This window comes from Rhinopithecus bieti, unplaced genomic scaffold, assembly GCF_001698545.2.
Source record: "Rhinopithecus bieti isolate Rb0 unplaced genomic scaffold, ASM169854v2 scaffold_29034, whole genome shotgun sequence".
Taxonomy (NCBI): Eukaryota; Metazoa; Chordata; class Mammalia; order Primates; family Cercopithecidae; genus Rhinopithecus; species Rhinopithecus bieti.
In genome coordinates, this window is record NW_016812875.1 from 93,044 (window position 1) to 105,395 (window position 12,352).

At 45.0% G+C, this 12,352-nt stretch overlaps 2 protein-coding genes across 2 annotated transcripts in view; one reads left to right on the forward strand and one right to left on the reverse strand.

Moving 5' to 3' along the window:
• SLC71A2 (solute carrier family 71 member 2) overlaps positions 1–1,677 on the reverse strand; it is an 80,958-nt gene extending 79,281 nt beyond the window's left edge. The window contains exon 1 of the mRNA XM_017847078.1: positions 1,236–1,677. Within this exon, the coding sequence (XP_017702567.1) occupies positions 1,236–1,343 (108 nt within the window). The 5' untranslated portion in view covers positions 1,344–1,677. The remainder of the gene's footprint in view (positions 1–1,235) is intronic.
• The window catches only part of LOC108512018 (prothymosin alpha), a 28,805-nt gene continuing 17,805 nt past the window's right edge, over positions 1,353–12,352 (forward strand). The window contains 1 exon segment of the mRNA XM_017847067.1: positions 1,353–1,451. Within this exon segment, the coding sequence (XP_017702556.1) occupies positions 1,353–1,451 (99 nt within the window).

Below are 12,352 nucleotides of genomic sequence, written 5' to 3' on the forward strand. Positions count from 1 at the left end.
TGCTTTAGTTTTGTGTAGCAAGCAGGAAGAGGACAAGTCTACCTAACACGAATCAAAATGAGAGAAAGCAATTCTACAGAATTCCTCTCCCCCGACAAGATAAGCTTCTCATATTACAGATCTTAACTTTGAATGCTTTTCAAAACTAGGGAGTCACTTGGGCTGGGAGGGGACTTCAACTAAGTCCTCATTTTACAGATTAGGCACTGAGGAGCAAGGCTGTTTCAATACCCTGTCCAGAGTGCGCACTGTTCAGGCAAAATCAGGACGAAAAACCAGCTCTGCCGGCTCCGTTCTACCTAGTGCTCCTCCTGCTTCACCTGCCCTCCCAAACTAATAGGGATTTACATCCCCCAAATACGTTCATGTAAACACTTAGCATTCTTCAACTAAAACAAAATCAGGTATGTACGCTAAAATCTAAAGCCAAAAAGCATGTATTTAAATTTCTACTTTTCTTTGGGAAAACTTTCCCATTGTGTCAGAGTTTCTATTCACTGTAACATTCTCTATATTTCGGGTACTAAGACCAAAAAACAAAAAGTCCTCTTTAAGCTTAGGCCTTAAGAAACGACAAACCCTCTCGGATATTCCACCATATGAAACCACTGACACAGACAAGGCCTGTTCTGCCGAAACCAGGCCAATTAAGTCAGGGCCCAATTGCTTCTGTATTATTGTCAGAAGCCATCTCGACCTCAAGTAAAAGTAAAACTGGAGAAAGAGGCCGGCCTAACTTGCTCCTCAGCTGGTCCCCAGCAACGCCCCTGAAACTCTGCTCCCCGTCGCTGCGACCGCCCCTCCGACGCCGGGAGGACACGGAAGGAGCAGCGAGGCGCTGCCCGGCATCTGCCGCCAACTTCCCGGTCGACGGTCTGATTCAAATGCTCCCTACCCGTTTTCCATGTAGACTTGGGCAGAAACTGCGCCAGGAAAACTGTTATCCACTGTTACAGGGATGGAGAACTCTGGAATAACCAAATGACTACTTATATTCACTGTCCCATGTCTAGCGCCTTTTGAAACAATAACCAAATCCTGTAAAGTTCTGTCTGCAATGAGCAGTCAGTAGGGAAACCCTGTATTCGTGATGAATTCGCCTCCCCCTCCACGGAAAAAGACCCGCTTTCCGAGAGCCGAAGCCCCTGCCCAGAGCGACGGGCTCGCGGGCCCCAGGTGCGACCCCACCCAGCCTTCCCGGGATTCAGGCCGCCCCGCCCCGCGCCCGCGCTCACCCAGCTGCTCCCCGCGGCCTGCGCGCCCGCGCGTTTCTCCGGCATGGCTCCCGCCTCAGGCTCCGACGCCGCCTTCTCCTCCGGCTCCGGCGGCGGCTCCACGCTCATGCCGCGGCCATGCCCGCGCCACGCTCGGGGCGCTCCGCGCCGGCCGGCGACGCGCGGACGCGGCGGCGGTGCCGCGCCCTCATGGCCTGGGACCGCGGCGGCCTGCGGGTCGGGCGGCGGCGCCAGCGGCGGCGCCGAGGGCTGAGGAGGCGGCGGAGGCTGAAGCTGCGGGTCAGGTTAGCAAAAGACCGCAGCTCTAGTAACCAACCACTTAGCAAACCACTCCGACCCCGACTCTCGCAGTTGCCGGCGGCGTCAGGGGCGGGCTGGATGGTCAAGCAACTGTGCCCCGTCCCGCCTCCCCACAGGCGGGCGCCAGGCAGGAGGCCCCGCCCCGCACCCCAGCTCCCGCCTCTAGAACGGGTCCCGAGCCTGAGTAGCCTCTAGCGACGCCACGCCCACTTCAGACCCCGCCTTCACCTCGCGACTGGCGCCTTGGCGTCAGGACTTCGCGGCGCGCGGGAAATACGTCATCTCGAGAACCCCCTTCGTCTGATTTCTTTTTCCGGAGAGTGGACTGAGCCTAGCACGTGGGGAGGAGCAAACTCGGGGGGGTTTGGTAGTGATTGCAGTACAGTTTTGGTCTTGGTTTGCGCCAACCCACCAACCTCTCAAGTTTTTCTATGATTCTCCAAGAAGAAAATAATATAATAGCAATGTTTCCCAAACGTACTTGAACACTTTTTATTCTTGAAACATGATTAATATCTTGCAGAATGTGTAGGACACAGTTGGAAAAGCCTGGCTTTTTATGTTTATTTAATTTGAAAGATATTTACGTAATACTGAAGTATAAAAAAGCCTAGAGGCCTGGTGCAGTGGCTCACGCCTGTAATCCCAGCACTTTGGGAGGCCGAGGCGGCTGGATCACCTGAGGTCAGGAGTTAGAGACCAGCCTGGCCAACGTGGTGAAACCCTGTCTCTACTTAAAAAAAAAAAAAACACCAAAAAAATTAGCCGGGCTTGGTGGCCCACGCCTGTAATCCCAGCTACTCGGGAGGCTGAGGCAGGAGAATAGTTTGAACCTGGGAGCCGGAGGTTGCAGTGAGCCAAGATAGCATCACTGCACTCCAGCCTGGGTGACAGAGTGAGGCTCTGTCTCAAAAAAAAAAAAAAGAAAAAAAAGAAAAGGCTACAAAACAATAATATATTTTGATCTTTTTACAAACATCAATAGAAAAAAGAATAAAATTTCTATTAACAAGATTAATAATTTTAATTGAATTAAAGTTATTTCATTTAAGAATTTCTTCAGGCCGGGCTGGGTGGTTCACGCCTGTAATCCCAGCACTTTGGCAGGCAGAGGTAGGCGGATTGCCTGAGGTCAAGAGTTCCAGACCAGCCTGGCCAACATGGTGAAAACACATCTCTACTAAAAATACAAAAATTATCCAGCCGTGGTGGTGGGCACCTGTAATCCCAGCTACTTGGGAGGCTGAGGCAAGAGAATCGCTTGAACCCAGGAGGCGGAGGTTGCAGTGAGCCGAGATGGTGCCACTGCACTCCAGCCTGGGCGACAGCGTGAGACTTCGTCTAAAAAAAAAAAAAGCCTCTCTTTCTCTTCCCACCCACCACCCCCAAACACACACACACACTTTGCAGAAGTCTTTGACTGTTACTTTTTATTTGAGACAGAGTCTCGCTCTGTTACCCAGGCTACAGTCACCCAGCCTAGATCAGTGGCGTGATCTAGGCTGACTGCAACGTCTGTCTCCCGCATTCAAGCGACTCTCCTGCCTGAGCCTGTGGAGTAGCTGGGATTACAGGTGCACGTCACCACGCCCAGCTAATTTTTGTATTTTTAGTAGAGACGGGGTTTAACCATGTTGACTGGGCTGGTCTTGAATTTCTGACCTCAAGTGATCCGCCCCCTCGGACTCACCATGCTGGCCTGGCCTTTTTTTTTTTTCCCCGAGACAAAATTTCGCTCTTGTCGCCCAGCCTAGATCAGTGGCTCAATCTCGGCTCACTGCAACCTCTGCCTCCCGGGTTCAAGCAATTCTCCTGCCTCAGCCTTTCGAGTAGCTGGGATTACAGGTGCATGCCACGACATGACTAACTTTTGTATTTTTAGTAGAGACAAGTTCACCATGTTGGCCAGGCTGTTCTTGAATTCCTGATCTCAGGTGATCCACCCTCCTCGACCTCCCAAAGTGCTGGGATTACAGGCGTGAGCCACCACACCCAGCCAGATTTGTCTACTTTTCTGAATGATTGTTTTAAATAATAGTTTTCAAAACACAAAGGGAATGTATGCATTATGTCATGCTGTTTGAGTATTATGTTTATGCCACTTATGAGCTTGGGTATCATTTTCTGATTCCTGTATCCATGAAACAGAAAATTTTGTAGACTTTTTTTGTTCTGTTTTGAGACAGTCTCACTCTGTTGCTCAGTTCAGAGTACAGTGGTGCGATCTCAGTTCACTGCAACCCCCGCCTCCTGGGTTCAAACGATTGTGGTGCCTCAGCCTCCCGAGTAGCTGGGACTACAGGCACCTGCCACCACACCCAGCCAATTTTTGTATTTTTAGTAGAGACAGGGTTTCACCATGTTGGCTGGACTGGCCTCCAACTCCTGACCTCCAGTGATCTGCCCGTCTCAACATCCCAAAGTGCTGGGATTAGGGGTGTGAGCCACTGTGCCCAGCCTGGACTGTCTTCTTAAAAAGACTCACAATAAAGTTATTCTAGAGGGAATAATGAAAGTTTTTGAAGTTTATTTTCTTTATCACAAAAGCCACTAAAGTTTGCTATAATACTAGCAGTGTATATATTTAACTACAGAATAGGCTGTGATTCTACTGAGGCAAATTTATAAATTATACCAGATAAGTATACCATTATATCTTTGATGGTTGATATTGCCATATCAGCTATGTCAGAGTAATATATGCTAATACAGTTCTTTTTCCTAAGAGGAGAAATTCAATTTGCTTTTTTTTTTTGATACAGAATCTTGCTCTGTCACCTAGGCTGGAGTTCAGTGGCGCGATCACAGCTCACTGCAGCCTTGACCTCCTGGGCTCAAGTGATCCTTCCACCTCAGCCTCCTGGGTAGCTGGGACCACAGGTGCATAAAACCATGCCTGGCACCTTTTTTATTTTTGGTAGAGACAGTGTCTCACTATGTTGCCCAGGCTGGTCTCCAACTCCTGGGCTCAAGCAATCTTCCTACCTCAGCCTCCCAAAGTACTGGGATTATAGGTGTGAGCCACTGTGCCTAGCCTTGCTGATTTCTATTTAATACTTTTGTTGAGATTTTTCGCTTTAAATAAATTAATCATCTGGTCTTAAAGCTGGATTTTTTTTTTTTTTTTTTTGAGACGGAGTCTCGTTCTGTCGCCCAGGCTGGAGTGCAGTGGCCCGATCTCAGCTCACTGCAAGCTCCGCCTCCCGGGTTCCCGCCATTCTCCTGCCTCAGCCTCCCGAGTAGCTGGGACTACAGGCGCCCGCCACCTCGCCCGGCTAGTTTTTTGTATTTTAGTAGAGACGGGGTTTCACCGTGTTAGCCAGGATGGTCTCGATCTCCTGACCTCGTGATCCGCCCGCCTCGGCCTCCCAAAGTGCTGGGATTACAGAAAGCTGGATTTTAAGATTGGGTTAAACTTAATGCTAAAATAGGGTATCTAATAACTGAGAGTCTTTAATCCCCAAGACTATTCTCTGGTTTAATGATTCACTAGAAGAACCCCAAAAAGCTATTTTACTCATAGTTACAGTTTATTACAGTGAAAGGATACAGATGAAAATCAGCAAAGGTAAGAGGCAGCAGAGTCCACGAGAGACCATGCACAAGCTTCCCGTTGTCCTTTCTGGGTCTATGGGCAGCACTTCATTCTCCCAGCAATGACATGGACCTGGGTGCTGTGTTCTCTCTCTCTCTACTTGTGTGAGTGTGTGTGTATGTTAACAATACATGTAGTTTCAGAATTTCTAACTCTGTGGAAGCAAGTTTTCCAACTGTAGTGTTTATGTACAGTTCTTTTTGTCTTTGTCCTGATAGCCAGTCAAAAGTTTTCCAAATCAATTCAATTTCTATTTTATTTACACAAATAAATTGAGTAATCAATCAAAATTTTATTTATTTATTTATTTACTCAAATCGATGTATTTTTCCCCATTCACTCTGGCGAGGTTATAAAATACCTTTGTAATATAATTAAGTTCATTTGTCCTACCAGCCGTTCTACCCTAAGATCCCACTTTACTTTGCATAAAGTTAACTCTCTGTAGTGTATAGTTAATGTGGATTTTGACGCATGGATGGGCCAGGTGCAGTGGCTCAGGCCTGTAAGGCCTTTGGGAGGTCGAGGTGGGAGGATCACTTGAGACCAGGAGTTCAAGAGAAATAGGTAGAGTTATGCATCTACCACCACACGACCCTAAATATTCCCTTGTGTGGTCACTTGGTAATCAACAGAAAGGGGAAAATGGTATTGAATTCATCACTTTTATATATAATTTGAATCTTTTTAAAAGTGTGATGCAATTGAGTTGTTCAATAATGTATGTGAGTCTCCTTGTACTGGCAGTTGTCTGCTGGGAAGGAAATCCAGAGCTGGCACCTGCATGGCCCAGATACCAGCCAAGGTGTATAAAGCAATACCTCCACATGGTCACATGGTATCTTTGCTGCTCTTTCTGCACCTGTCTGCTGTTCCCTGTGTGAAAGGACATCACACTGTCTTACGATAATTGTCTAAATGTTTAAAACACACTTCACTTAATTTTGTTTGTTCCAAGCACTACTTTGTAATTGCAATTGTAACCTAATATGTTAAGATAAACTTATTTTCACAGATTTTTTTTTTCATTTTGAGATGGAATAATCGCTCTCTCACCCAGGCTGGAGTGTGGGGTGCAGTGGTGCAATTTCGGCTCACTGCAACCTCCGCCTCTCAGGCTCAAGCAATTCTCCTATCTCAGCTTCCCAAGTAGCTGGGATTACAGGTGCATACTACCACACCCAGATAATTTTTTTTTTTTTTTTTTTTTTTGAGATGGTGTCTTGCTCTGTCGCCCAGACTGGAGTGCAGTGGTGCGATTTTGGCTCACTGCAACCTCTGCCTCCCGGGCCCAAGCGATTCTCCTGTCTCGGCCTCCCAATAGCTTGGGACCACAGGCGCATACTACCAGACCCAGATAATTTTTTTTGTTTTTTCAGACGGTATCTCACTCTGTCACCTAGGCTAGAGTATAGTGGCACAATATCAGTCCACTGCAACCTCCACCTCCCGAGTTCAAACAATTCTCTGGCCTCAGCCTCCTGAGTAGCTGGGATCACCACGACGCCCGGCTAACTTTTGTATTTTTAGTAGAGATGCGGCTTCACCATGTTGGCCAGGCTGGTCTCAAATTCCTGACCTCAGGTGATCTGCCCGCTTTGGTCTCCCAAAGTGCTGGGATTACAAGGGTAAGCCTAGCAACAGATTTTAGTTTAAGATAAAGTTCTAATCAAAACTTGTTTTCAGTATTTGCAATGCATAATGAGTCCTATTTGAGAGTATTCAGTTTGGTTGGCGCTTTTTTTTTTTTTTTTCATGGAGAACTATCCTTACTGAACCTCCTCAATGATTTGCCTTCCATTCAGCACTAGGCTAAAAGGCAGATGTGAATTGCCATCTGAAAAAAAAGTATATTTGGCAATTATACATACCAAGATGATTCAGAGTCAGAAGGACCAGGCAAACATTTTATAAAAAGGGTGGGATTTTAGTTAGAATGGTGATCATTAAAAAGTCAGGAAACAACAGATGCTGGAGAGGATGTGGAGAAATAGCAATGCTTTTACACTGTTGGTGGGAGTGTAAACTAGTTCAACCATTGTAGAAGACAGTGTGGTGATTCCTCAAGGATCTAGAACTAGAAATATCATTTGACCCAATGATCCCATTACTGGGTATATACCCGGGGGATTATAAATCATGCTACTATAAAGACACCTGCACATGTATGTTTATTGTGGCACTATTCACAATAGCAAAAACGTGGAACCAACCCAAATGTCCATCAATGATAGACTGGATTAAGAAAATGTGGCACATATACACCATGGAATACTATGCAGCCATAAGAAAGGATGAGTTCATGTCCTTTGTAGGGATATGGATGAAGCTGGAAACCATCATTCTGAGCAAACTATCACAAGGACAGAAAACCTTGACACAGGGCAGGAAACATCACACACGAGGGCCTGTTGTGGAGTGGGGGGTAGGGGGAGGGATAGCATTAGGAGAAATACCTAATGTAAATTATGAGTTAATGGGTGCAGCAAACCAACATGGCACATGTATACCTATGTAACAAACCTGCACATTGTGCCCATGTACCCTAGAACTTAGAGTGTAATAATAATAATAATAAGGTGGAATTTTGAGTGACCCAGGCAAAGGGTTTATTCTACAATGTGTGTGAATCATGTAAAAAGTAGGAATGTAAGGACATTTTTCCTTGCCCTACTTCTGTTTCACATGCTAGAAATGTATGCAGCATGCTGCCTGCTGTCCCTGTAGTCTTCACAACCGTCTCCATGCCAGAAGCAGGAACTGCTGATGTAAGTCAACTCCTCTTTTTCCTTGTCACCCTCGCATAGTCAATGATCAAATCTTGCTTATGCCCTTTCTCACGTCCTATCTCTTTCACCACTCGTACATCAAAGTCAGATTGTTCTACGCCTGCTTACTGCCTTAGTTCATACCCTTCCAATTTCTCAGTAGTTTGCTGTATATCTTTGGGTTCACTTCCACTTATGCATGTACTCTTCACACAGAATTAGTCTTTCTCACCAAAAGCAATTGTGACAAAAGCAAAAATTGACAAATGGGATCTAATTAAATGTAAGAGCTTCTACATAGTTAAGAAACTATCAATAGAGTAAACGACCTACAGAATGGGAGAAAATTTTTGCAAACTATGCATCTGACGAAAGTCTAATATCCAGCCTCTATTAATATAAGGAACTCAAACAAATCAACAAGAAAAAAAAAACCAACCCCATTAAAAAGTAGGCAAAGGACATGAGCAGACAATTTTCAAAAGAAAACATACCTGCGGCCAATGAACATATAAAAAAAAGCTCAATATCACTTATCATTAGAGAAATGCAAATCAAAACCACAGTGAGATACCATCTCACACCAGTCAAGATAGCCATTATTAAAAAGTCAAACAATAACAGATTCTGACAAGGTTGCAGAGAGAAGGGAATGCTTTTACACTGTTGGCGGGAGTGTAAATTAGTTCAAATCATTGTGGAAAGCACTGTGACAATTCCTTGAAGAGCTAAAAACAGAACTATCATTCAACGTAGCAGTCCCATCACTGGGTATATTACCCAGAGGAATATAAATCATTCTATCATAAAGACACATGCACATGTATGTTTATGGTGGCACTATTCACAATAGCAAAGACATGGAATCAACCTAAACAGCCATCAATGACAGACTGGATAAAGAAAATGTGGTACATACATGCCATGGAATAGTATGCAGCCATAGGAAATAATAAGATCATATCTTTTGCTTGACCACTCATGGAGCTAAAGGCTATTATCCTTAGCAAACTAGCACAGAAACAGAAAACCAAATACCACATGTTCTCACTTATAGGTGGAAGCTAATTGATAAGAACTCAATGACACAAATAGGGGAACAAGAGACAGTGGGGACTGCTTGAGGGTGGAGGGTGGGAGGAGGGAGAGGATTTGAAAAAAAATAACTATTGGGTATTAGGCTTAGTACCTGGGTGACAAAACAATCTGTACAACAAACCCCCATGACACTAGGTTACCTATATAACAAACCTGCACATGTACCCCTAAACCTAAAAGTTTGAAAAAAAATGGTCTTTCTGAAATACAAATCTATCTTACTACGTCACTTTCTTGCTAAAAATTCTTCAAGATATCCCATTTTCATGAAGGAAAAGCCTCTGGCGCATTAGCATGACATGAATGCCTCAGGCTCTGGCCTCTGCCCACCTGTCAGCCTTCTCTCCTGGCATTTTTCTACACCCATGTCATTGGGCTCCCATCACATGTGAGGCTCCCTCAGTCTGAAATAGCCTCTTTCTCCTTCTCCTCCAGCCATTTGTCTAATTCCTGTTAAGACTCAGCTCAAGTATGGTCTCCACCAGGTCTTCTCCAAGTTTCCCTTTCCATATTGCAAAACCTTTCCTTGCACCTTCTGGACACTTTGTTTAGATTTCTGTCAACATATAGTTCTCTGAATGTTAAAAAAAAAAAAAAAAAATACATAATCTTGTTGGGCGCGGTGGCTCACGCCTGTAATCCCAGCACTTTGGGAAGCCAAGGCAGGCAGATCACTTGAGGTCAGGGGTTTGAGACCAGCCTGGCCAACATGGAGAAACCTCATCTCTACTAAAATACAAAAATTAGTCAGGTGTGGTGGTGGATGCCTGTAATTCCAGCTACTCGGGAGGCTGAGGCAGGAGAATCGCTTGAAACCGGGAGACAGAGGTTGCATGAGCCAAGGTCACGCCACTGCACTACAGCCTGGCAACACCGTGAGACTCCATCTCAAAAAACAAAAACAAATAAACAAACAAAAAAAAATCTTACCCAAGAGATAGTGAGCACATGCCCACATTTTATTTATCTCAGTAATAAGGGAACCCATAAAGTGGGTTCAAAAGAGAATTTGAAAAATTAGGATTATTACAGTCAGTGTGAACAAAATGGAAGGATGAATTAATGTCAGTACATTAGATGTAGCCCCAGTTAATGTCCTATTGGGCAATCAAACTGTAGCAGTTGGGGGTTCTCATTTTTCCACCATGGAAAAGAAAACCAACTCATCAGTTTCTTAGGACACAATTTCTAACTTTACAGGGTTGTAAAATATCTGAGCCTAATCAGTCATAATATCAAAAATAAATAGTCAAAACCCTTTGAGTCAGAAGACCATTGGGTGGGTTTGTCAGACAGTCGTCTTATAGCATGACATTGATGGAAGTGGAATCTCTTTACTTTGTGTCCAAGTTTTGAGTAATTTTGCCTAGCACTACTATCATTGTCTACCCTGATGCTACACTTTTTAATTCACCCAATCCTGGCACACACTGTGAACTTGAGAGAACGTAAGCGTTGGTGTTCAAACTAGGGTATGTATACCCCTTGTAATATGGAAAGACTTTTCAGGGGTTACGTGGCCATGGATAGCTTTTAGATGACCAATTTCCAGGCCCTCGTCCTAAGCATGTACTTTTTCTTACAGCTAACCTGCTCCCTGAAGTGTCTCTGTTCTCCAAGTTCCTCTTTTCCTCCCAGTCCAATCACCCTTCTGCCACCTCACCAAAGCCTCCCACCCATCCCAGCCTACTCATGAGCATACCCTGAGACCTAAACACTCCCATTTTCCATTAAGCAAAAGAGCCAAATTGGCCTCAAAAGTCTGACAAAAATATACTGAAAGCCAGTCTACAATATCCTGGAAAATACATTCTTTATCTACAAACTAATGGTAAACTTAAATGTCAACTTAAAAGTATACAGGGGGTGTTAAACAGTTTGTTAACATTTTTTTTTTCCTTAGGAGACAGGGTCTCACTCTATCACCTAGGCTGGAGTACAGTGACATGATCATAGCTCACTGCAGCCTCAAATTCCTGTGCTCAAGCAATCTTCCCACCTCAGCCTCCACAGTAGCTGAGACTACAGGCGTGCACCACCATGCCCAGCTAGTTTGTTGTTGTTGCTGTTGTAGAGCCAAGGTTGGTTTCACTTTGTTGCTCGGTCTGGTCTCAAATTCCTGGCCTCAAGGATCCTCCTGCCTTGGCCTCCCCAAGTGCTGGGGTTAAAGGCACAAGCCACTGCACCTGACCAACATTCTTTTAAGGATCAACAAGCACAACACTGAAGGCCACTGCGTAGGAGGAAAATTCCGTACCTCCGAACTCCAGTGGAAGCCACAGCCAAGACCCTTGTCTTCTTGCTGTTGACTCGCTGAGCATTGTGTCACCTCCTTTGGTTAGTTTGCCTTTCCCTTCAGCCTGGTCAGCTGATCCTTTTCCACTGGTTTGATTTTAACACTTTGAGTGCTGGCTTAAACCACCCCTTTCTGTCTGTTCCCATTCCTCACTGCCTTAGTTGAATGAGTGAGAAGGTCTTAGGATTGATCCCATCCTGGTTCCCCTGTGGAGAGTGTTTGGGAAGTGCCAGTCAATGTAGCCTGGATCACATTACTATAATTTTAAAGTCTCCTGGTCACTCTCCCTGTTACTTTTACCCTGTGCACATATTTTTGTTGTATTTATCACAATTATCTGTATACCAAATAGACTCTTTCTGGATGTTCATCTTTTTGACAATACCTTTTATTGTTCATCTGTTAGCCAATAGTTGAACTGAAATAAATCCAACTGGCCCACTAGACTGCAAGCATCCTGAAGACAAGTATTTGTTTTATTTGCAATTGTACATCCAGGGTCAACACAGAGAAAGAACGGTAGCACATTTATTGAGACATGACAGGCCAATAATAAGCCCTTTAATACACAGTCATTGAGTCATTAGGGCAAACCATGGGCATTGTCTGCATTTTAAATGCAGGGAAACAGAATTAGAGAGATTGGTTATGGCATCTGAGATCACATAGCAATAAGTGGTGCCAGGATTCAAGTTGGGGCAGAATGACCCTGGAGGTTTTCGCCTCAAGTCAATACTGGCTCGCAAATTGGATTTCTTGAATTGTATGGGTAATGAATAAAACAGTCTTGTATTACTGACTTGTATTCAATAGGCTTTCAGAGGACCAGGGCCCAGGTGACCTACTGAGACCCAGAATGGGAGGAGCATACCTCCCATCTGTGGGGTGGGGAACTCAGCAGCAGCTAGGGGGCTGTGGGGCAGCTCGGCCTTGCACTCAGGGCTCGAAGGGCATGGGAGCATCACAGCAAAAGCCACCATCATGAGAGAAAGGCCCAAAAATACAGGTGGACTTGCACTTGAGTCCACTGTGTATGTCCTCATGGGCAAGACTAAGGTGA